Consider the following 27,226-nt stretch of genomic DNA (forward strand, 5'->3'; position numbering starts at 1 on the left):
TATAGAATCGGAAAAAAATTAAGCTAAAAAACAAACTTAAATACTCCTACTCTTATTATAGCACATGTGTGTACTAAATTAAGCCTCAGAAATCGTGTATTAGATCTAGGAAGGTTAGGTTAGTTTAGATTGTCTTTACAACATAAGTAGACACTTTGCAACATAAATAGGCATTATCCGGTTTGTTCAATTCATTAGTGCCGATTTCTACTTCCTAATTTCGTTGTACGTCGATATATATATATACTGTGGTCCTCATCGTTACTATAAGTACTACCAAAACAGGAGGATGGGCTGGAATATTCTCTATCATGAATATGAAAAATACGAATAACGTTCTTCTCCGACTAATGATCATTAAGACGTCTACTACAAATATGAGCCAAGAACCCAAAAAGCTTGTTGCTGTTATTGTTATTGTTAAAGGTGTTATTCCTCTCATTGGGTTCATAAGATGATTTTGAAATAAAATATTTTGGATTTAAGTATTTTATAAAAGCAATTTTGTTTCAAATGTGTAATTTTCAACATAATTATGTTTTAAATTGTAATATTATATGAAAATCTAAATTATTTATTATTATTATTATCATTATTATTATTTATTATTATTTTTATTATTATTATTATTATTATTATTATAATAATAATAATAATAATAATAATAATAATCAATAATATTGATTACATTGTCTGATACCAATAATATTGAATCAATATTAATGTTATTGGATAAATGGTGTTTATCAATCGCTTCCCAAATCTGGTTTCCTTCGAGCAATTTTGGCCCCGTCTTATTTTACAAGTTGTGCAGGCCTGGTCTAGACGGTAGTGCGCGTGCCTGGGTTCGGATACGTATATTCGAATCCATCGTTCAGCCTCAGTATTTGTTCATATGTCTATACGGTTCTGTACTACACAACGCGTCCACGTACAATACGACACTGAGCTGCAAGAGGCAGTGCTTAGTGGCGTAACAAAATACAACACGACATTAGGCGACAAAACTCAATGTCACGTGACATGATGGTACCAAAAACACACTACGCGAAAAGATCTATGTAACACTACACAAGGCACAATATGCACTCCACAATAAAAAGTTTGGTGCTACACCACAAGACTCAATTTGAGACAACATAACATGGTACTGTGTAGTTCTGCCCAACAACACAGGTAGTAGTAGGCATCCTACAGTCTCGGGAGACTATGGAGTTGCGCTCTGGTTGTCAGTCCTGGTGCAGCGTCTGGTGTGAGTGTTGAGGCCAATCCGAGAGTGGCAGTCCATCCCACACTGAGCACAATCAAAGTCTGATTATGGTCTGTCTTCATGGCTACCGGCTTTCCTTCTCTGTTTCTTTGCCTCTGATTTCTTGGCAAGTGACTCTTCGAACTTGGAGAGACCTCTGTGAACAGACTGCCACCAGGCTGAACGGTCTGCGGCCAGTGTTTCCCCCGTAACAAGGTCGAGGTCCATGGCTTTCAGGTCCCTCTTGCTTACATCTTTGTACAGTAGCTGCGGTTTGCCTGTTGGATGCTTTCCCTGCGTCAGCTCTCCATACAGGAGATCCTAGGAGGATCCTGTTGTCGCCCATTCCCTCCACGTGCCCGAGCCAGCGCATTCATCTCTGCTTCAGCATTGTGTACATGCTGGTGATTCTAGCTCTCCTTACGACGCTGTTGTTTGTCACCTTGTCCTGCCAGGTGATGTCCAAGATGTGTCGAAGGCAGCGCATGTGGTAGGCATTCAGCTGATACATCAAAAACCGCCAATAGAGTAGAAGACTTAAAACCGGTAGACTGTCGCTTCCCGTGTTGGTTCGAAGCTGTGAGGCGAGGCTGATGTGTCCTCTCCAGGGCGCAAAGCCTGGGTAGGTAGATATGGAGGAACTGTTACCCATGCAGCACCCCCCCCCCCCTCTTTCCACGTTGCTGAAATTATCCAATGGAAAGGTAAATGCCAATACACATGGTACGTATGCTATTAAGCCTAAAGTTTAGCATCTAGATCTTTTCTTTTCTATTTTCTCCTATAATCGGAAAATGTATTTTCTGTAACTTGATATGAATTTTAAACATTCTTAAAGACGAGTTTTTTATAAGGAGGAGATGAGGCGTTATTCTAGAAACAAAGTTTGGCAAACTGCCGCTTGCCAAGTTGGATCATAGGGCGAGAGGGTTCTTCACATTTGCTTAAAAACACATTGGATAAATTTTGATTCAGAAAAGGCCTGGGGTAAATACTGGCTTGGGAATAATGTCGACAAAAATATATGAAATAAATTGTGGAATCACTGGAATGTTTCAAGCTCAGGTTAGACATACATATTTAAATGAATTTTTGAGGATATAAATAGCAGCTGCCTCGTATGTGGAAGTGATGCATAGCAACATGTTCACCCTCAATCTATCGTCGTCGCCCCTAAATCAACACAACAACAACAACACTCTCAATCTGTTATAACTTACCAAAGGCGTCTCAATCATTTTCTGAGTGACAGGTGCAGAATTTCCGAGTTATATGTAAATATTACATATTACAGAATATGTAAAATAAATATATATATATTCATATTGGAGTTTTTCAAATCACAATTGCATGGAAAAAGTTATATGTACAAGCTAAAAATAAGTTTGCAAGCACATGAAGCAACATGATAACAAAAACTGCAAAGCCTTTTTTCCAATTCGAGCATAAGAACATAAGAATTGCAGAACCTGCAGAAGTTCCTTTGACCCCTCGAAGACAGCTCATATATATAGCCACCCAAACTCATTCATATATATGTCTAACCTTTGCTTTAAATAATCCAGCTACCCTGCGTCTATTATGTTACCCAGTAATCTGTTCCGGAAATCAACAACTCTGTTTCCAAACCACTGTTTACCCTAATTTAAACGTATCCAGTTTGTATGGATTATTTCGTGTTAATATTCCTGACATATTCAGGGATATTAATGATATATCCCCGTTAATATCCTAACTGTTACACCTTCCTCTCCCTCCCCCTTCCCACCCCCATTTGTACACTTCAGTCATGTCACTGTTTATTCTTCGGGTTCCTAAACAATGTAAATAACGCTTGCATTATATCTCTACATAAGGACGTTTTCTAATTCTTGGGATTAATTTATTATTATTATCTTGGGATTATAAGTCTTGGGATTATCCTTTTCTGTACACGATCAAGAGACCGTTTAAAGGTTGCATTGTTGTTTGACCATGTTGTGGTGTAGTGGTATAGGGTGCTGGCTTTGGAGTACCAAGTGTGCAGGTTCGAATCCTCCTCATTGCTCCTACTAATTTGCTCAGAGAGTCAGTATTGTGGTATCTAAAACTGAACTAAAAATCTAACTGAAACCTAACAAGGGCAAGGAAAAGTTTATCAATAAAATTAGATGTTTTATTACTAATGCTTCAAAGACAGTCCTGAGATGCGAGTTTGCCGCATTTCAAACATTTTACATTTATTTCTTATATAGCCCAGCCAGGGCGGCATTATCCGGTGCATCGGAAAAACAAATGCAACAAATTCTATTACCGATAGTATGATTGTTATAGGTTATGAAAATGGCATTTACCCTCAGAATATCCCGGAAGAAAAAAATAAAAATATTAGAATACACCAAAACAAAATTTTGACAAAATAATATTTTGCTGTTCGTGCCTCCTCGTCGTGAACGCATCCATGTTGCCGCCATCTGACAGGACCCAAACAACGTTTCACTCCACCCTGGAGCCTTATGGCAATGCATTACTTCCCGTCGTTGTTAGCATACTTGTCTGGAGGATGTCAAACTGAGCGCCATATTGGGGTCTACAACGGCTTGGCGGGCAGATGAGTCCTGGGGAAACACCCAGCTCTTACTTTTCCCAGGTTGATAGTGAAGTCCTTCCGATGACTGTGCCTGTCTATTGCAGACCACGTTGTGCCTTTTTTAGGATGGTGACCTCTCCATTTAAGGTCACTACACTTGATAGATCCGAAAGAATATTAAATAATAATGGACTGAGGATCACACCCTGTAGGATCCCACGAGTGATTTGGGGGCCCAGGTAAGGGTCACACTTCCATGAAGAAACAGTGCCCATCGAGGTAGTTCTTGGAGAACCGCTGAATAGAATTTCATTTCAAGAGTCAAGAGTTAAACTTTCATGTCCATAAATGCCACTAAGTGAACACTGGTCATTAAAGACAAAGTCATAATACGATGTTCTACAATGAAGAGACAGTTCGCCGTGTTCCTCTTCTGGTGTAATCCACAGAAGCTCTTTGACAGGAGGCCGGAGTATTCCAGCAAACATTGTTGGGCAAATTGCCTTACTGGTTTTCCAAAGCCAGACAGCTGAAGAGACGGTAAGAGAGTTTTATAAGGCCAGAAGAAGGGTTCGTATAGGCATCGGTGTTCGAAGAAGGAATTTGTTCGGTAGGCCGTCCATGCCGGATGCCGTGCCAGTCCAGATGAGCGTCAGTGTCTCCTCCAATTCTCTGATCATAAATGGCAGTCGAGCCCCCCGGTAATGCAGGACCCTCCTAGCAACAATCCCAGTGCCAAGGGTCGATGGACAATCCAGATGATAAGTTTAAAGTTTTGTAATCATCTAAAAAAATGCAGCTTTTTCCTCCCAAGGTGATTTTCCCGCAAGCATATCATGAAGGAATGAAGGCCATGATAAGAGTTTGTCATCTTGTGTAAACAAGCACCTCGACTATGCCTAACGTTTTGCTTATAGGCTGACCTAGTTACTTCTGGAATTCGGTCTGCTGAACCTGTTTCATTGCTTATACCGCTTGCCGGCATTCGGGGGTCCACCAGGACTTGTTTTAAGGGAGTACATTAGTGCCCTAGACCTGACAAGCCAGAAGGTGGAAATGCTGAGAACCTTTTCTCCTAGCTTCGTTACCCATATTCCAAGATAATTCACCTCAGTCTGTTCGTGACCCGGGCGTGACGCAGGACGCCTTCCGATAACAGGCCCACAGATCGTGGACCTGTTTTAATCTTCAAATTCATTTGCGTAACAATGTGAGGTCTGGGAAGTCGTGGAGGAAGCGGACGAGGGTGTGGTCAGAAGAGTGATGAACGTGAGTCGGATGTCCCGGCCACCAATACGAATGTCAGACATTAAAATCTCCCATAACAAGACAGGGCTCCGAGATTTTGATGATATAATGGGCAGACTCCTGATGTTACTGCCTTAATAGGGGATGTACGTGACACTGAGTGTTCCCACAACACTCACACTGCTATGAATGTTGTGTTGATTTAGGGGCGACGACGATCGTGGGATCATACTGCCATGAATGTCAAGGGTCTTTCGGGCTGTAAGCCAACGGTATCAGTCTATGGAAGACAAATACGTTTTCTTTAATCAAGTGGTAAACACAAAGAACTCCTTATCAGAAGATGTATTCTGAGGGTAACACTGCCTTTACGCTAACGGACTACAAAATAACTTTTCTTTAAATTTTCATCAAGCGTTATTACCTCGACCATAGTCTTTCAATATACTAATAATTTCAATTGGATTCAATGCTGCTGATTTACGTATTTTATATTACCAAAAAATACAGTTATATAAGATTACACGATAATAACATATTTTTTACGACATTAATCAACCCATCACGACCTTATCTGCATTTCATAACACGATGAACAATACTCCAAGGAGCTCTAGAGAAGATAATATCTAAATACTTGAATGCATAATACCTTAATTAATACTCTTAGCCATGCACTAATCTAAACCGGGAGTATCCAAGAGAGTTCTGTACTCCGTCTCAGACAGCAAACACCAGAAAAGGTAGTCCTTCAACCCTACTTCTTGGTGACTCAGCGCAGTAGGTCCAGATTATTGGCTTCAGAGACTGGTGAGACCTGGCCAGTGCACCTTGTCTCGCTGGGTGATACCTCAGCCCGTCCTAAGGTTTCCCAACGTCAAGAAGCTGTTGTACTGAAGTGTCTTTATCTTAACTTACTAGAGGACCCAAAACACAAAAGGGGACATTATGTCAATTTCGTGAGCTGCTATCATTTTCTAGTACGTCGACTTTTGGCCGTTGGTAAAGTATACGTCAAAATGCAACACTCTATTAGAAGGACGAGATGGATAAGGCCTGTTGTTTCTCAGTCTTTAGCAAAACTTCAGAGAAAAGATTTGAGATAAAGTTGGCGGGGCAACCCAAATGGTGAATGATCTAATTATCATGTTTGCGGTAATACTTTGTAGGGATATTGCTTCGGAACTTGTAGTTTGGTTCATTATGGGTGCAGTAAACCTCTGTACTTCTTTCGTCCTCTGTGGTGTAGGTAAAGGAACCAATAATATTAGTAATGGAGGTAGTGAAGGCAACGAGCTCTCAGCGACCCTTTCGACTATCTCTTACAAGACTGAGAAGCACCATGTGGCCAGACATATTTTTCCCCTTTTTAATAGATCATATCTCAACCCGTTCTCTCAAATAATACACCGTTTTCTATAATCCCAAACTGTCAAATATGGGGTACTATGACAAGTTTCCGCACACAAATGTTCACGTTTTTTATGCTTATACTCACGAAACCTGTCAAAACATGACGAGCTCCTCTGTAATTAGATAATCACAGCGCCAAGAAAGAAAAATGCAATATATTGAGTAACTTTTAGGGACAGGCTCTCATCAGCCTGTCTTCTCGAGTGCTCACAACGTCACTAAAGTGATGTACTAAATTACCCTTTAACTTTAGAAAAATTATATTTTTGAACGACTAAACTGCTGAAAATGAATTTTCTAAGAAATTATACTCAGCAATGTTTGTTGAGTTGGTTGAGCGTTTGAGAGGAATGCAAGAAGCTGTAGTGACTGACATTGATGGTTTAGGTTTTAAAGAAACAAGAGTGAGAGGAAGTGAGAGCGAAGAGTGAAGTAGTGTGAAGGATTTAAGAACAAGAGTGAGAGAGAGAACATAAGAAAGGGATTGTCTATAAACGAATGAGAGAGGTATGTAGCGACGAATTACTTCTTGTAGCTCGACCCAATGAGCTTGAGAGTGACCTTAAAGCTCTGAAGAATGGAAGATGCTGTGGAGAGTGTTAGTTAAATATATTCGTTGGTAGATGAGAGAGCGGTACGTTACCAATAGGCTACGGAATAATTGTTATGATGGGTTATTTATATGGTATTGTAAGATATTGTAACTATCAGGAGAAGGCACAAAGCCACTATGATAGCAATGTCGCAGTATAGCATTAGCCGAAGAGTATTAATAATCAAAAGTTGTCCTTAATGTGGCAGTAATAACGCTAAAGGTGCAATAAAGCACCAGGAGAAGTAAATTCAAATCAAATAAAAAACTTTATTCATAGATAGGTGTACATTTATAAGAGCTTACATACAATTACAATACAGTATGCAGATGAGCCACAATAACGTTGCTGAAGAATGTTGACCAAACCACACACTAGAAATTAAATAGATGACGACGTTTCGATCCGTCCTGGACCATTATCAAGTCGATTGATAATGCAATACAATACATTATTTACATAAGAGAGAGAGTCACAATAACAGCGCAACACTTAGACAATATCAATTTGGATTTAGATTTAGAAGTTTATTTTGTCCGTGAAAATAAATATATAGAAAAATATAGAATATACATATAGAAAAATCACTACAATTGTTGCTGGAGTAAACAGATGTTACAACCATAGAAAAAACTTAATACGTTTAGAGTCGTGAGACTTGTATTCTGCAAAATGTAGCATAAAATTTGAATGATGAGAAGATAATTCAATGGATAGCTAATATAAACTAATTATACAATGAAGTTATAGAAATTAGCCAACCCATTACCCGAAAATATTAGTACTCATTGATAGATACTTTCTACCAAAACGTTACTCTATGGATTACACTGTGCTGGACCACCAAAAAGTTCAAAAATTCAAATTATAATTTTATAGTGTCCGAGAAAATAAAACTAAAACCAAACCTAAACATTGCTAGACCTAGTATAGCACATATATGTACCTTATTAGGCCCAGGGTGGCAGTATTGGATTGTATCAATCCATATCAACCATACCAATCAATATCAATTGTGGCAGTATCAGGGTGACCTAGGATTGTTAGGACAGGTTAGGTCGTTAGGACAGTCTTCACTTTTACTTCGCATTTAAGATAATGTCATTAAGCTAATTCATTACCAAACTTGAACGTTTTGGTGATCCAAAAGTACATATTGGTACGTTGGACCAAACAATTATTATGAGTACTTTCATTTTATGAGAGTGGGGCTGAAATTTGAACCCCATCAGCATTTTACATAAACAAACTAACCTGGTTCAAAATCATTCAGAACACACAGGTTATATGACCTAGAAATGACTTCTGTAGGATTTGCAATGCTAGTCAATTAGCTAGTTTTTTGTCCTGACTTGGATTAATGGGTTAAGGCGTGCATCTAGTATTCACCAGGACGCTGGTTCTATTCCCGCAATGCTGCAAATGATTTTCTCACTAGTATTAGTAAAAGCAAGAATGGTAGTAATCACTAGTGAATCAATCAACCTTTACTTGTATCATATGTACATATATTACTCAGGTTCACCATAGCCCGTGTTACTTGGAACTTTTTGTTCCGATTAGCGAATCTTTAACAACAACAACAACGTATATATATTCAAAATTTATATAAAATACAGTTTGATATACTATTTCTGTCTCGGCCGAGATTCCCGATTGATAGTCTAGCACGAACCCAACTGTACTGCCGAGAACGTACAAAAATTAACTATTGTATCCAGTAAAGTTCAGGTTTTGTTCCATGGAATACCCCAAATTGTACACTAAAGATGAAACATTAAATATACAACCTAACATAAACTGTCCTAGGCCTAAATAATTGATCGAAGGCCTAATATACGCCATTTTAAGCCTCATTTATTATGTATAATTACTATACTAAACCTAGGAAAGCTTGGTTGCTTGGTTGTTGCCTTCTTTCTCTCGACCAATAAGTGATATACTTTTACTTATGGATGACAAGTTGCGTTGCCAAGGGGCAATGCAACAAAATATTATATCTTTCAGTTACCTCAATGACATCACGACGGCTGGTAAATTTCCCAACAGCTAATCAACAGAGCTCTGCTCAAGTCCTCATTTATCGTGAGAATATTCCCAAACGCTTCAGGTCTTGCTGGTCACACTCAGAGAAGATAGACTAAAAACAACACAACCAGCATTAAAACACTAATTGTTTTAATACGTTAAACAGTAAGAACATTAAAAGCATATATAGTTTGAGGAGCAAACTACAGGAACATTAGTTTTTGATCAGGGAATTGTGTGCACTATTTATTTTGTTGAGTCGTTTTAAGAACATGAGAATTAGGGAGCACCGGATGAGACCTCTTGGTCCTTGTTAAGCGCTTTGTTGTTGTTAGTTTATTGTGCACCCCATACCCCATCATGTGAGCGGTAGCGCAAAAAGCATTACAGTGGGCACAAAAGGTCTTTATCAGACCTCATCTTAGATTATTACATAAACAATTTCATCTATCATTCACACCTTATAGTTACAATGTCAGCTAGTTGCAGAAAAAGGGCTATTTCAAGAGCTATAGATTTACAGTAAGTCATTATACATTAATGGTAGGTCTTATCGCTAATACATAATAGTTTGACCAATGGAGATATTACAGAGTAATAGGGGAGCTTCTGTTTATAATTAATTTTCACAATACACTACTTGTTTCTTAATCTCATATGTCGTTCATCTACTGGAAGCGAAATATGGATGCAGTGCAAGGATTTTAGGTATTTTATCCATGGTAATAATATAGGTTGCCATATCATACAGAGTGAGCTTAGATTTATCTCTAAATGGCTCAATTTTACTATAATCCAAGATATAGTGTTCGAGTGTGTGTCCCTGTCTTTGTCCACACACTTTACACTTTACTTCATCTAGATCCCTATACAAGCCGAACTGCCATAGAGATACTTGTAGCCAAGTCTTATACGAGCTGTGACAACATCTGTTAGTCTACTGACTTTGTTACTTGCCCCATACACATGTTTTACTTCACACATTTCATTGTGATGAACAATGGACCTGCTAGTTCCAGTTTGCACTGTTCTACTTTCTTCAAATCCATCCTGGAGTTCTCGTCTAATGACACTTTTCAGGGACCTATTTGATAGCTCAAGATTCCGTTCAATACTGTCTTTATTTACTGCAGCCTTAGCAAGGGCGTCAACTTTGTTATGTTCCTGCAGGCCAATGTGAGAAGGAATCCACAACATTTTTATATTTACCCTCTTGCCAATTATTCTTATATATCTATGTCTAGCTTCCAAGACAATCACGTTATTACTTGATTGCAAACTGTTTATTGCTCGTAGTGAGGAAAGGGAGTTTGAAATAATTAAACTGTCTACTTCAGTGTTGTCAATAATTTCGAGTGTTACCAATATTGCTACCAACTCAGATTGCATTGTGGATGCCCAGTTACTAATTCGGATATTCCTTTGAATTGTGCTGCCATCGGGCTGATGAGCAATAATAGCACTTCCTGCCCTCCCTGTAGCGGTATTGAGTGATCCGTCAGTGTATATGGTCTGTGCTATGTTTTTTTCAAATTGTATATTGTGAATGTGTTATATGGTGCTTAATTTAGCAGCAAGCTAAAAGCCAAAGTCAAATGATAAGACTGCATGATAAGTCAAAATTAAACGAAATGGGTTGAGGAGGAGTGCATGGGTGAATAGAAAAACTGTTAAAAATAGAAGAAATCTATTCTTGGTATCTAAGATACAAAAGGGAATCGAATCAAGAAAACGACTGTATACTGAAAATAACTGATATAAAAACTTTTTAAGCAGAAAAAAATGGATAAAGGACGGTACAGAAAAAATTGAAAATCAGAGTACGAGGTCATACGTTGGAAGTGCAACTTAGCGATTGCTGAACAGAAAACAGAACGGAATTATTACGTAAAAGCATTTGAGAATGCTTACTAGTAAAGAAGGAAATGTGAAAATGTACATTAAAATTATAATGTGTGAAAATTATGAAAATGTGAATATGATTTTGTATGTATTTATTTGGCCTCAATAGTTTCGCTGGCAGTGTATCAAAAGCGTGAATGTGATAAGGATTAGGGTATAAATATCGACTTCAAGGCAGCAGTAGCGGCAATGGGCTACTGAACCCATAGCTAGTTTCAACTAGCAAACCCAGCTCACTTGTTCCAAGGAATACAAAACAGTAGGAGCCGCATCGAGACGTAAGGTCAGCAGCAGCAGCACCACACCTCAGCAGTTAACTTTCAGCTGTTCATCGTCAGCTGTACAGCGTCTCCAACATGACCAAGCAGATGCTGCTGTTGACGCTCTCGGTAATCCACAAGGGATTTCTAAGATACATGCAGTGTTCAATAGTATTTTGGACCTAAATTTGTATACATTTGCTAATGTAAACGTCTGTCAGTTAGAATTGTAACCTCAGTCTTTTCATAGGAAGATACTTCACCTGTGACCAACATAACATAGGAATAAAGGAAACTGAAGAAAGCCTATTGGCCCATACGTGGCAGCTCCTGTTTTATCCATCCAAACTATTCCTATATATGTCTTACCTGCACTTGAAACAGTCAAGTGATTCCACGTCTATTATGTTGTCCACAATGACCTAAGCACGTGTCTAAATTACAAAGAAATTCAAACAAAACATCATTGGGTTCTAAAACGATGTTTGTTTCAAACACCTTTTTGGGCAGCGGCGGACTGCAAGCCGCGCTTCACTGGTTTCTTGGGTTTAAATAGTAATTTGAAAACCATTGTTAGATGCTATCTTCTACTTTGAAAAAATTAAAGAAATTTTCTACATTTTTCTAAAACTCCTTTATTTCAAAATTACAATATTTAAATTACGTCTCTTAAGTTTAAACAAATATTTAACTCGTTGATGAATCAGAATTACTCAAGATAAATGTAACAGGGGAATATACACTGAGAGGTATACCCCACTACTCGGTGTATATAGAGTCTACTTTATCCCTGGATTATGTTTCTGACTAAAGTATATTAGCTGGTGAGAATGCAAGAAAATTTAGAATAAAATAATTATGCTATTTTTTTATTACATATGTTGTGCGTGGATAGGTAGGCAGGAAGGTTAATTAGTAGACACAATAAAGTAAGCTGTTGTGGCGGTCTTAATAACCCTCCAGAGGTTGATAGGCTTCGAACCCAACACCAAACCAAACCAATTAACATAAGAACATAAGAACAAAGGTAACTGCAGAAGGCCTATTGGCCCATACGAGGCAGCTCCTATTCTATAACCACCCAATCCCACTCATATACTTGTCCAACCCGTGCTTGAAACAATCGAGGGACCCCACCTCCACAATGTTACGCGGCAATTGGTTCCACAAATCAACAACCCTGTTACTGAACCAGTATTTACCCAAGTCTTTCCTAAATCTAAACTTATCCAATTTATATCCATTGTTTCGTGTTCTGTCCTGTGTTGATACTTTTAATACCCTATTAATATCCCCCCGGTTATGTCCATTCATCCACTTGTAAACCTCTATCATGTCACCCCTAACTCTTCGCCTTTCCAGTGAATGCAACTTAAGCTTTGTTAATCTTTCTTCATATGAAAGATTTCTAATTTGGGGAATTAACTTAGTCATCCTACGCTGGACACGTTCAAGTGAATTTATATCCATTCTATAATATGGCGACCAAAACTGAACTGCATAATCTAAATGGGGCCTAACTAGAGCAAGATATAGCTTGAGAACCACACCAGGTGTCTTGTTACTAACGCTGCGATTAATAAATCCAAGTGTCCGATTTGCCTTATTACGAACATTTATGCATTGATCCTTTTGTTTTAAATTCTTACTAATCATAACTCCCAGATCCCTTTCGCAATCCGACTTCGCAATCACAACACCATCTAGCTCGTATCTTGTAACTCTATCATCATTACCTAACCTCAGAACTTTACATTTATCAGCATTAAACTGCATCTGCCAATCCTTTGACCATTTCAAAACCCTATCTAGATCAACTTGAAGTGATAGTGAGTCCTCCTCCGAATTAATTTCCCTACCGATTTTCGTATCATCGGCAAATTTGCAAATGTTGCTACTCAAACCTGAATCTAAATCATTTATATATATTATAAACAACAGAGGTCCCAGGACAGAGCCTTGAGGCACTCCACTTACAACATTTTCCCACTCTGACTTGATTCCATTTATACTAACTCTCTGTTTCCTTTGGTATAGCCATGCCCTAATCCAGCTTAATATAGCACCCCCAATACCATGAGACTCTATTTTTTTAATCAGTCTTTCATGTGGCACTGTATCAAAAGCTTTGCTAAAGTCAAGGTATACAACATCGCAATCCTTACCACTATCAACTGCCTCAACAATGCTAGAATAAAAAGATAACAAATTTGTTAAACATGAACGGCCATTTATAAAACCATGTTGCGACTCAATTATTAATTTATGTTTTTCAAGATGAAGACGAATTCGCACAGCCTCTGAACTGCGCATGATCACATTCACGAAATAGCCTATTTATTATAATTCTCAGCGCCCTGCTTGCGTTATTTCATACATAGATGCATTGATTTCTCGGCCTCGGGTCGATACCTATCATGACTCCTGTCTCGCAATTTTATCCACCTATGAATGTATTATTGCTGTGTTGAATAGCATCGGTGACTTTCCCTAGGTTAATGAATTTACATAAATCAGTGTTAAATTACACTTGCCATATTCCAGGACTGCCAAATTTTTTTAGATCATCATTCTTCTTTTGTATTCGGTTCACGACCTATCGTTGTGTTGTAAGCAAACTTGCTGATATTACTTGTCACTTCAGTATCGTGTCATTTACACTGACTATGTAAATAAAATAATTATGCTATTATTTTACACTATTGCTATTATTTTACAACACTGACAACTAACAAAGGTGACTACTGGAGTAGACGACTTCTGACCCCTGTTAGCTAGCTTGAAGTTTTCTCTTCCTATAGAACTGAGACCGTTCAGAACACTCACAACTATAACAATATTAAAGCATAAAACAACACTGACAACTATAGAAACAGTATCTCTCCGAGACAGCTTGCTAAATTTGTTGGTGACTGGTAATTTTATTAACACTTCAATAATGTGTAATTTTTCTTTGTAATCAGAAGGAATTTTAGTAGGAGCTTTAACGTGGCGGGTGTCTGCTGCAGGTGGCGTGGGTGGCAGTCCTGCTCTGCGGCCTCGCTGCTGGAGTCTGTGAGCCAGTGTGTAGTGTCCCCACACCTACGGGTATGGTTGCTGATCCTCTCAACTGCACTCGATTTTACCTCTGTTTAGCAGATGCCTTTCCCTCGGACATTCCTGCGCCTTGTCCAGATGGTTCCTCCTTCGACACATCAACTTCTGACTGTACTGGTACACTCCCTTGTGACCCTCCATGTGCGCTACCAGCATGCGTTGTAACCTGCGCCAGTGACCTAGATGAGATCTTTGACCGGGGAAGTTGCAACACCTACTACGTTTGCGTGAATGGTAGCCTCTCGGGGCCCTTGGAATGTCCTGCGAACAAACCTTACTTTGACGGTGTGTCCCAGGCTTGCAGTGACGACGAGAACGTATGTTGTGGTGACCCGTGTATTGCCTACTGCTATGCCGCAGGGACAGAGGCTCCCGACCCCTACGACTGTACCAAGTACTACTTGTGTACCAAAGTGGGACTAGCCGACGAGCAATACCTAGTAAGCTGCCCTAAAGGGTCTAACTTCGACGTAAGCGTGGGTCGCTGTGTGGCCGGCGCCCCTTGTAACAAACTGTGTAACGACTACACGGTCACCGGGGGAAGGTACGACCCTAACAACTCCAGTCTGCCAGGAGTCCATGACGTGCACGTCAGTGGGACGCTTCCCCAAGTGCCCGACGTGTGACCAGCAGTACTTCAACTGTCTCACCGTCGGTCAGCCAGCCACCGTTGAGACCTGCACAGGTTCCTTGCTCTCCAACACCGATCTTCCTTTCGTTACTGTGTCCAGCCTGACGTCTGCCCCCACCCAGCGATTTGAGCCCACCTCCAGGCACTTACCTGCAAACATAGACGTCTTCTTCCAACCACTTGTTAACTCTAGGTGGTTGTTTCCTGCACCTACCTGGAAACACTAGGTACCTTGTATGAACTGTAGTCTGGGTTGAGAAGAGTTCTCTGAGCCAACTCCAGATAAACCTGGACCACTAGATACTTCCTCCACCTACCTGAGACAACTACCATCCCCTAGGACTATTATCTAGATCTGGGTCTCTCACCTGTACTTGTATCCACTAGGTACATCTGTAAGTGTAAGCCACCCACCTACACCTGAGCCCACAATAAGCATGTTGAAGTCAATAATGCACATTTTGCAGCAAATAATTGAACATTAAAACGTAAGAATGAAGGCAATTGTAGAAAGCCTTTTAGCCTATACGAGGCAGCTCCTATTTATATCCACCCAATCTCATTCATATATATGTCTAACCTACGTTGGAAACAATCAAGGGATCCTACTAATATTATGTTACTAGGTGATTGGTTTCACAAATCAACAACCTCTTCATCGAACCAATAATTACCCAGGTCTTTCCTAAAACTAAACTTATCCAATTTATACCCATTTTTTCGTGTTCTATTTTGTTAATACTTTTAATGCCCTATTAATATCCCCTTTATTATGCCCATTCATCCACTTGTACACCTCTATCATGTCACCCCTAATTAATCGCCTTTCTAAAGAATATAATTTAAGCTTTGTCAATCTTTCTTCATATGACAGGTTTCTAATTGATAACTTTAAGCAAGTAATGTATAGCTTGAAGTAAATATAGTATATCGTATTTTAAATAATGTATAACTTAAAGGAAGTAATGACAAACTAAAACCAAATAATGAATAACTGGTGGGAAATAATGTATAATGTGAACGTAATATGTAAAATTTAAACTAAATATGTACAATTTAAACAAAATATTTATACTTAAACCAAATATGTATGCTTAAACCAAATATGTATAACTTAAACCAAATATGTATACCAGAAAGCAAGTTATTCGGTAATCTGTGGCACCAATTACCGCGTAACATAATAGTAGTAGGATCTCTTGATCGTTTTCATATATATTAAATAGGTTAGACATATATTAATGAGATTGGGTGGTTATAAATAGGAGCTGCCTCGAATGGGTCAATAGGCCTTCTGCAGTTACCTTCATTCTTATCTTCTTAAGGATCATACAACATGAAGCAAGTAATGTATAGTAATGTATACCGTGTATAAAGTAAAGTATCGCTGGAAGCAAATTATAGTTTTCATCAAGTAAACAGTCCGATAGTAACTGTGGTTTTCCTTACCGGGAGAAAAGTGAATACAAAGAAAGAGATACTTGTTATTGTGAAAAAATTTATAAGGGCCGTGATGAGGGTTCGAACCTACGTCCGAGAGGATCCCAGACGCGCCTTAATCGACTGTGCCACGACATGGTTGAGGGGGCCTAACATAAAAAAATAAAAGTTGTTAAATTTCAAACTTTATTTGCTAGTGGTATATGAAAAGTGCTTCAAATGGTCCAAGTCTCAGCAACGTAGCATAAATAGGGAGAACAAATAAAAAACCTTTTATTCAAAAATTTTTTAACACTTCAAAATGCCTGGGCAAACTTAAGTGTCAACTAAAATCATTTTTATGACACTCAGCTATCACATTAGCATATAATAAAGGATTTTTATAAACAATTTAAAAAAAAAAATGTTTAGTGCAATAATACAATTTTTCAAAGTTTCCCCCCAGAAATATGAAACAAACTGATGTTTATAAATATTTATAAAATTAATTAATGTACAGAGGAATAAAGTGTTTAATAGAGATTGTAGAAACACAAACTCTACATATAATGTGCAATTTTCATGCAAATTGATTAATAAATGAAAGAGTCCAGGCACCATGAAGTTGTAAATTACTTACTTGAGTAAAATAAGTTTCAAGTTTGGCCACCTGTGGCTAAGGTTGACGTCGATCGATTTCTTTCAAAATTGGCACCCTTGCAGAGGCATGCGGTCAACAAGGTATGCAAGTTCCATGCAAATCCCCTGATAATAAAAGGAAACAAAGAACAAAGGTACATGCAGAAGGCCTATTGGCCCATATGAGGCAGCTCCTATTTATACCCAGCTAATAAGAAGGGGATAGTAATAGATATGAGAAGGGAATAGTTATAGGAATAGTCTTGGGAACGTAAGAGGAAACAAGGGAAAGAAAAAGAAAGAAGAAAAGAGAAAGAAAGATAAATGGAAGGTAAAGCTTTATGTTAGGTCACGTTTGTTAGACGACGAAGCGTCGTCTAACAAACAAGGGAAAGAAAAAGAAAGAAGAAAAGAGAAAGAAAGATAAATGGAAGGTAAAGCTTTATGTTAGGTCACGTTTGTTAGACGACGAAGCGTCGTCGTCCCTTCACTTTCTAGTGTGTGATTTGGTCAACAATGAGTCTACTATTTATGCATAAGAAATTATTTTCTGCGTTATTATGCGCAGTTCGCATAGCAATTCCCCAAATTAGAAATCTTTCATATGAAGAAAGATTAACAAAGCTTAAGTTGCATTCACTGGAAAGGCGAAGAGTTAGGGGCGACATGATAGAGGTTTACAAGTGGGTGAATGGACATAACAAGGGGGATATTAATAGGGTATTAAAAGTATCAACACAGGACAGAACACGAAACAATGGGTATAAATTGGATAAGTTTAGATTTAGGAAAGACTTGGGTAAATACTGGTTCAGTAACAGGGTTGTTGATTTGTGGAACCAATTGCCGCGTAACGTGGTGGAGGTGGGGTCCCTCGATTGTTTCAAGCGTGGATTGGACAAGTATATGAGTGGGATTGGGTGGTTATAGAATAGGAGCTGCCTCGAATGGGCCAGTAGGCCTTCTGCAGTTACCTTTGTTCTTATGTTCTTATGTTCTTATGAAAAAAATTACGTTTAGAACGTATGGCGCAATACCCTTCCGGGCACCCGAGCCGTGGGTCACCGGATTCTGTACAGTTGCTGCTGCAAATTGACCATAAATACGTAAGTTTTAACCATAAAAATAATCGGTTTGCACCAGTGTTGCCACAATTACGTAGCATTTTTACAATTTTTTCAGTATTTTACGATTTTTCCGATTTTTTTCGTCGTTAGGCTTCCTAATAAAAGAATTGCAACCGCGAGTGCAACTGCCCCTCACACGGATCCTGCAGTCTCTCCGAGACACAAGCTCTTGCTTGCAAGTCTTTTAACCATGTCGTGGCACAGTCGATTAAGGCGCGTCTGGGATCCTCTCGGACGTAAGTTCGAACCCTCATCACGGCCCTTATGGATTTGTTGATTTGATGAAAGAGTCAGTCAGGTGAAGTCACAGTGAGAGGTTGTGTTAACCGGAGCTCCTGAGTGTTGTTATATTATCATAGCAATATGGAAGTTGTAGTGAAGGACCAGGTGACTCTAGTGGGAGCCCTGAGGACAGAGTTAGAATCTCTGCGGGAGGAGGTGCGTCAGCTGAAAGAACAACGAGAAGTAACGAAGGAGGAGACCAGTAGTAAAGGGACCTCGTCTTGGAGAGTTGCGAAAGACAGGGGCCTTAAGAAGACTTTAATAAAGCCGCCTTCAAACGCCATAGCAACTTCTAATTCATTTGATGTTTTGGAGGACGAGTGCTGTGGTGAGACTGCGGATCGCGCAAAAGGGAAAGCAACGAAGAGAAAGGAAGCGCAGGCCCCTCAGAAAGTAAAGGAAGTACCTAAGCAAACATTAGTTGTGGGAGATTCCCAGATAAGGTATTTGGATAGAGCGTTTTGTGCTAGAGATAGGGGGAACAGGTTAAGGGTTTGCTATCCCGGAGCTGGCATTGGTGATATTATAAACAACATGAATGATATTATGGCTGGTAATGGGAACAATCCCATTATTTGCATTAGCGTGGGAGGAAATGATGTTGGTCGAGTTAGGAGGGAGGAACTGATTCAGAGGTATAAAACAGCCATAGAATTAGTTAGGAGCAAGGGAGGAATCCCGATCATATGTGGCATTCTTCCAAGAAAGGGAGTGAGAAATGAATGGATATTGAGGGCACTTGGTGTCAATTGCCGGCTGGAAAGATATTGCAAATCAAATGCAATATCTTTCATAGACAACTGGGAACACTTCTATGGAAAAAATGAAATGTATGCTCGTGATGGGGTGCATCTATCGAGAGCTGGGGTTGTTGCTGTTGCGAACTCGTTGGAAGAAGTGGTTAGAGGTGTTTGTTTGGGTTTAAACTGTTAGTAGATAGAGGTATGGGAATTGATTTGGAGGAAGGAGGTAATAAAAGTATGTGTTTGTGGGAGAAAGGAATTGGCAAAACGATCAGGGAAAGAGAAGGTCCGCAAAATAACAATTCACTTAGGGTATATTACACTAACAGTAGAAGTCTAAGAAATAAAATTAACGAATTAAATGCTCTTGTCTGCACAGAAAAAATAGATATTATTGCACTTACCGAAACGTGGATGAATGTAGAAAATAGAGAACTATTAGCTGAATATCAAATATATGGATTTAAACTATTTCACTCAGATAGATATATTAGACGAGGAGGTGGAGTAGCCATATATGTTAGGGACAATTTGAAATGTAGTCTCAAAGAGGGAATCAAAACAGAGCCACACACAGAAACTATTTGGATAGAATTAAACGAAAAAGCAAATAATATTATAATAGGAGTAATATATAGGCCACCAAATTTAGACAGAATGGAAGCAAAGCATCTATGGGATGAAATATCTAGAGCATCTAGATCTAACAGTATTCATGTCATGGGTGACTTTAATTTTAGCGGAATAAACTGGTTGAACAAAACAGGGAATAGTGAAGCAGAAGATTTTCTAGAATTAATTGACGATTGCTTTCTTACGCAACACATTAAGGAACCAACACGGGAAAATAATATTTTAGATTTAGTGTTAACTAACAGGGAAACGCAAATTAATGACATCGAAATAGGGAGTGAGCTAGGGAGCAGTGATCACAAAGAAATCAGATTTAGCATAGAATGGAATAGACCAGTAGGAGAAAATTCTGTTAAAGTGCCAGATTTTCGAAAAGCTGATTTTAATAGCCTAAGAAATTTTTTGGGTCAAATTGATTGGAAAGTCTTGGGTATGGGGTGTGGGCCGGTCTTGGAGCGAGACATGAACCCAGCGATAGGTGACTTAAATGGGGATTTCGATGTGGATTCAATATATAACTTATTTAAGAATATTCTAAACAAAGCACAGGAACGTAGTATACCATACAAATTGAATAGATCGAATACTAATGACCCAAAGTGGATAACAAAGAATTTGAAGAACCTTATAGGTAAAAAGAGAGCTTGGTACAAAAGGATTAAAAATGGGGAGGTCACTTTAGAACAGGAATTCGTACAACTGGTTAGAAATGTTAAAAAAGAGATAAGGAAAGCAAAAAGAAACTATGAAGTTCGCATAGCAGGGCAAGCAAAGACAAATCCTAAAGGGTTTTTTCAGTTATATCGTACTAAGACTAGGGAAAGGATAGGTCCATTAAAAACTGAGACAGGTCAAATAACAGATAGTGATGAAGAGATGAGTAGTATTTTTAATAAATATTTTGTATCTGTATTTACTAAAGAGGAACTTAACAATATGCCTTCAGCCGAACAAGTCTATGTGGGTGGGGACGAGGACAGGTTGACGAGTTTAGCAGTTACCAGGGAGGATGTTCTTAAACAAATAGTAAAACTCAAACCAAACAAATCCCCAGGGCCGGATGAAGTGTTTGCCAGGGTGCTTAAAGAATGCAAAGAGGAGCTTTGTGACCCACTGTCAACCATATTTAATAAATCAATAGAGTCAGGCAGAGTGCCAGAGTTTTGGAAAGTTGCTAATGTGATACCAGTTTTTAAGAAAGGAGATAGATCACTTGCGTCTAACTATCGACCAATTAGCCTAATGTCTATTGTGGGAAAGTTACTCGAATCCATAATAGCAAATAAAATTCGTCTTCATCTTGAAAAACATAAATTAATAATTGAGTCGCAACATGGTTTTATAAATGGCCGTTCATGTTTAACAAATTTGTTATCTTTTTATTCTAGCATTGTTGAGGCAGTTGATAGTGGTAAGGATTGCGATGTTGTATACCTTGACTTTAGCAAAGCTTTTGATACAGTGCCACATGAAAGACTGATTAAAAAAATAGAGTCTCATGGTATTGGGGGTGCTATATTAAGCTGGATTAGGGCATGGCTATACCAAAGGAAACAGAGAGTTAGTATAAATGGAATCAAGTCAGAGTGGGAAAATGTTGTAAGTGGAGTGCCTCAAGGCTCTGTCCTGGGACCTCTGTTGTTTATAATATATATAAATGATTTAGATTCAGGTTTGAGTAGCAACATTTGCAAATTTGCCGATGATACGAAAATCGGTAGGGAAATTAATTCGGAGGAGGACTCACTATCACTTCAAGTTGATCTAGATAGGGTTTTGAAATGGTCAAAGGATTGGCAGATGCAGTTTAATGCTGATAAATGTAAAGTTCTGAGGTTAGGTAATGATGATAGAGTTACAAGATACGAGCTAGATGGTGTTGTGATTGCGAAGTCGGATTGCGAAAGGGATCTGGGAGTTATGATTAGTAAGAATTTAAAACAAAAGGATCAATGCATAAATGTTCGTAATAAGGCAAATCGGACACTTGGATTTATTAATCGCAGCGTTAGTAACAAGACACCTGGTGTGGTTCTCAAGCTATATCTTGCTCTAATTAGGCCTCATTTAGATTATGCAGTTCAGTTTTGGTCGCCATATTATAGAATGGATATAAATTCACTTGAACGTGTCCAGCGTAGGATGACTAAGTTAATTCCCAAAATTAGAAATCTTTCAAATGAAGAAAGATTAACAAAGCTTAAGTTGCATTCACTGGAAAGGCGAAGAGTTAGGGGTGACATGATAGAGGTTTACAAGTGGATGAATGGACATAACAAAGGGGATATTAATAGGGTATTAAAAGTATCAACACAGGACAGAACACGAAACAATGGGTATAAATTGGATAAATTTAGATTTAGGAAAGACTTGGGTAAATACTGGTTCAGTAACAGGGTTGTAGATTTGTGGAACCAATTGCCGCGTAACGTGGTGGAGGTGGGGTCCCTCGATTGTTTCAAGCATGAGTTGGACATGTATATGAGTGGGATTGGGTGGTTATAGAATAGGAGCTGCCTCGTATGGGCCAATAGGCCTTCTGCAGTTACCTTTGTTCTTATGTTCTTATGTTCTTATGCATCACGCTATTGTGATTTCTGTGTGTGTTGTTACTGTGATTTTTTTTTTACAGTAGTGGTATTTAATTCATTGTGCCAGGAGACAGTAAGCCAGAGTGTATTCATACGCGTTTTGGCTTTTATCGAGGTTCTGCCCCCCCCCCCGGCCAAATTACTGACCTCTCTCAGGATGTAACCCCACAACAAGCTGACTAACTCCTGAATACCGACTCACTGCTAGGTGAACAGATGCAATAGGTGAAAGGAAATGTGCCCAACCATTTCTGTCCCACCCGGGATTCGAACCCCGAATTCTTGATAAGTGCGTCGATAACGAACCCGACTGTACTACCGGGAACCTTAAAGTCACAGCAAGTCACCGATGTTGTCAGAGTTGACAACAAAGTTGTACAGTTGCTACAACTGTACGTCACGGTTGTAGCAATAGTCTCAGTGGTAGCAATAGTCTTATTAGTAATAATAATCAAAGTAACATTGACGGTGGTAGTAAAGTAGCAGAAGTTAGTCATATTAGCAGTGACACAAAGCTGTAATTTTTAGTACTAGAAAAACTAGTATTGATAATAGTAGTATTAGTATACAAGGAAACTTAAAGGGGGCATATGCGCGAATCTCCTATACCCACACTAGAGTGCAGGCGGGTAATTTGTAAAAACTTGATTTGGTATCAGTTCGGTGCCTCAAAAACCCTAGCAGATTCAGTAGGATTTTAGGTTAAATTACTTATAGCGTATTGTGGTCTAGTGTGTTATTAAGACACGCAGCTGGGTCATAGGTTCGACTCCCCACATTGCTGCAACTGATTTTCTCACTAGTAGTAGTAGTAGAAGAAATGCTTGTGATCACTATGCCAATGATGAGTCACAATAACGTGGCTGAAGAAATGATGACCAAACCACAACTCAGAAGATGGAGAAGCGACGATGTTTCGTTCCATCTTGGACCATCATCAAGTCGTGTGAAAAATTATATAAACCCCTTATATAATCTATATAAATCACTATATAATCAAACTTTATTTACATCAAAAGTGCAGATTCATTATCAATATAAAGTTGCTTGCTATATCCAGGTAGAATAAATGTAGTGATAGTTGTAGTAATATCAGTTGTTGCAGTGAAGACATTTCCATCATTTCCAATTATCTCAACATCACCACAGCTGACAAATTCTCACCAGTTAATCAACAATTTTTACTCCAGTCCTTATTTATGGTTTAAATACTCCCAAACGCTTCTGACGTACATAGCCACAACAGAGAATGAATACGCCCAAACATCACAACCAGGACAACAATTAAAAAATCAAGAAATGTAAATATTCATATAAATTTACATTTAAGCTACAAAGATATTTTTAAACCAAGGAATTGTGTACAGTATTAAGGGAGCAGCGCAAACGTCCTCTTGGCCGATACTAAAGGGGTTCCATTAAAACTAATCCCTTTTCACCCATGTATCTACCTACCTACCTATTTGTGTAATTTTGTAATCTGTGTATCTCTATAATGCTAGCGGAAGCCAATTCTACTCATCCACAACCATATTTCCAAACCTAATTTTCCTAAAATTAAATTAACACGTACGTATTGTTCGGGGTTTTGACCTGTCCCGTCAGTTTCAGATTCCAATCGCCTTTGTTTATACTTATATTTTATACCTATATATCACTTGAAAAGCTCGATTATATCTACTCTTCTCCGTGATTGTATTCTTGATATTATACATAACACTGCCATATTTGCCTAGGTTAAGGAATTTAACTTTAGGACGTTAAACTGCATTTGACATTTTTTTGACAGACAAAAATCAGAAAATACAATTGATAATTTATTATAAAACCAAAAAAAAAAAGGCCAATCTACTCATGAAAAACTCCCCAGACACCAAGCAGAACGCTTTGAAGGAGACCAACGTCGTCTATGCCTTTAAATGCCCACTTGGGGACTGTAAGCCCCAAAGATTTCAGTATATAGGCAAGACAACAACGTCTCTTTCTAGGCGACTAACAATGCATAAGCAACAGGGAGCCATCAAGGAACACATAATCTCTTCTCACAACCAGACCATCACCAGAGAAATCTTAACAAACAACAAAGAAAGCTGCCCTTTCTAGATGTAACAATCATGGAAAGGAGCGGAGCTTTCCACACTGCAGTCTACACTAAGGAAACCAACACAGGAATGTGCCTCAATGCCAACAGTGACTGCCCAGACAGGTACAAGAGGAGTGTTGTTAACGCTTATGTCAACCGTGCTCTTAGCCACAGCTCAGGATGGAAGGAAGTCGATGAAGAACTTTGTAGGGTAAGGCAGTTCCTAGTCAACAACAGCTTCTCCAATGGTTTCGTTGAAGTCATCATAAAAAGAAAAGTGAAACGCCATGCAACCTCTGAAGAGTCAACTAACGCAGCACCTGTACCCCCTATTACACTAGTTTACAGGAACTTCTTTTCCACAGCTCATAAAACGGAGGAAAGGGTCCTGAAAGATATAGTTGATAGGAATGTTATCCCTACAGACAAAAATCAGAGGATAAAATTGACGATTTACTATAAAAGCAAAAAAACGGCCAACCTACTCATGAAAAACTCTCCAGACACAAAGCAGAACGCCTTAAAGGAGACCAATGTCGTTTATGCCTTCAAATGGCTACTTGGGGACTGTAAGCCCCAAAGAACTCAGTATATAGTCAAGACAACAACATCTCTTTCCAGGCGATTAACAATGCATAAGCAACAGGGCTCCATTAAGGAACATATAATCTCTTCCCACAACTAGACCATTACCAGAGAAGTCTTAACAAACAACACAGAAATCATCGATAGATACAGCGATAGCAGGCAGCTTGACATCTGCGAGGCACTACACATCAAAAAGTCAACACCATCAATCAACAGTCAATTAATGCACAGCTATATTCTGCCCACTTCAAGACTCCGTACCAATATAGAAGCATCAAGAGGAATTATGGGCCAATAGGCCCTTTGCAGTTACTTCCATTCTTCCCTCTCATTTATCCAATTTATACCCATTGCACCGTGTTCTGTCTTGTGTTGGTCAAAATTTTGTTCACCTCATCCAAAACTGTTGCAACATATCACCTCACCCAAATGCGAGTATATAAGACAAGCTGTTAGCATCAGGACGGGAGAGACATCTCCCGCCAACACATCACATGGCGCAGTGTGGTCACAATGCGACCCAAACGTCTTAAGGTCAGAGCTACTCCACTTGACGGTTATGCTATCGGAAGAAGCAATACTTTAAAGGTCCTGAAGGACGTAACTGGCCTCAAACCCGCTGACATTAGTCAGGAAGGTGAAGATATCGTGCTCTACTTTTCATGTGAAGAGCTAGAAAAACTCCTCACTAACGATGCCTTTCTTCGCAAAGAGCACTACCTACATCCTCACTTCTCACATCAGTTCCTGGCCGGAAGAACTGTTTTTACCAGCAGGACCAGCAAGTGGATCGCTGAGCGACCTCAACATCATATCAAAAACAATATCGAGGACGAAAATCCAAACTTGTCGGTATTCAACCTAGAGTTCTGCAACACCGACAAAACATCAATGAAGATTACGTTCACCACCATAGCTGCGGCCACCCAGGCTGCCACACAAGGATTCTACTGCTTCGGCCTAAAAATACCATCCCACCAAATAAAAATGGAACGATACCATGAGATCCAGCAGTGCTTTAAGTGCTACGAGCTCTCCCACCTGACCAACAAGTGTCAGCACCCTGTCCAGAGGTGCAGCCTGTGCGCACTGGACCATCACTACTCCATATGCAAGGCAACAGTCTATCACTGCTTGCTCTGTGATGGCAATCACCACGCAATTTCCTACCGCTGACAGGGAATCATCAAGGCCCAGGTTGAAGCCAAAAGAAACAACTCGTCTACCTCCTCGACCAGAGCCCCAAGCGTTCAACTCACCACCTTAGCTCTCACTAGTCGACCAGAAGACTTTCTGGTCCTACCAACATGTGGCTCCTCCCAGCAGGCGACACAGCCTTCTCATTGGGGACCCAAGGTCCCACAGACTCCTTCACAGCCCCCTGCATCACGTGCAGGCATTATCCCTGGTCTTCTTAAACTAGCGGAAAGGCTTGCAGGACCAGACAACCAGCGCTTTGTCAGTGAACTAAACGCATTATACATAGACAATGGCCTGGCCCCCATCATAGCCACTAGCGTAAATCTCACTGCCTCCTCTACCACTCCGGAGACTACCACCAGGACGACCATGCGGTCAACTTCAACACCGACTCGAGAACCGCCCATGACCCGGGCGACACAAACAGAGGTAATTCCTTCTCCAGCTCCCAACACTCCTACCATCACTATCTCAGCAGCCGCGCTAGCAGACGTGCTGTCTACAAACGATAACAGCACCACCAGCGCTCCTGAAATAGCTACAACCACCAATCAACGACACCTAAACCTACCTAAAGCTGCGAGGCGAAAGACAAAAACGCCCACTACGGAGGTTACGGACTCCTCAGACGAGGAAATCATAGTAGGAGCTCCACCGCCGCATCACATATACGACACCTACACGGTTCAAGACTTCTTCGTGGAGGCCACGTCACCAAACTCTAACGACAGCACTGCTCAGCCAAAGTCGCAGGCAAAGAAGAAACGGAAAACCTAGAGGTCTACACTAACCCCACCAGCTCCATAACTGGTATAGCCAGCCCTCCAGGCTGAAAACCATCATGAAGACCCCCATCCATCGCCACATCTCTAGTATCAGCCACTGATACAGATAATGGCTCCAAAGAGCCTCCACTTACGGGCTCACCATAG

General features: G+C 39.6%; 1 protein-coding gene across 1 annotated transcript; it reads left to right on the plus strand.

Moving 5' to 3' along the window:
• Positions 1 to 11,204: 11,204 nt before the first annotated feature.
• LOC138363488 (uncharacterized) lies at positions 11,205 to 16,422 on the plus strand. The gene is made up of 2 exons (XM_069322835.1): positions 11,205 to 11,391; positions 14,271 to 16,422. Exons 1-2 carry the CDS (start codon positions 11,359 to 11,361, stop codon positions 14,982 to 14,984), a joined length of 747 nt encoding a protein of 248 aa, XP_069178936.1. The 5' UTR covers positions 11,205 to 11,358; the 3' UTR covers positions 14,985 to 16,422.
• The last annotated feature ends 10,804 nt before the right edge of the window (positions 16,423 to 27,226 follow it).

The sequence above is a fragment of the Procambarus clarkii genome, chromosome 11, assembly GCF_040958095.1.
Source record: "Procambarus clarkii isolate CNS0578487 chromosome 11, FALCON_Pclarkii_2.0, whole genome shotgun sequence".
NCBI lineage: Eukaryota > Metazoa > Arthropoda > Malacostraca > Decapoda > Cambaridae > Procambarus > Procambarus clarkii.

What these genes read in the sequence shown, in the direction of transcription:
- LOC138363488 (XM_069322835.1), top strand. Translation starts at nt 11,359, where the DNA reads ATGACCAAGCAGATGCTGCTGTTGACGCTCTCG. An exon ending in TGCTGCTGTTGACGCTCTCG is followed by an intron (nt 11,392 to 14,270) that starts GTAATCCACAAG and finishes TGTCTGCTGCAG; the next exon opens with GTGGCGTGGGTGGCAGTCCT.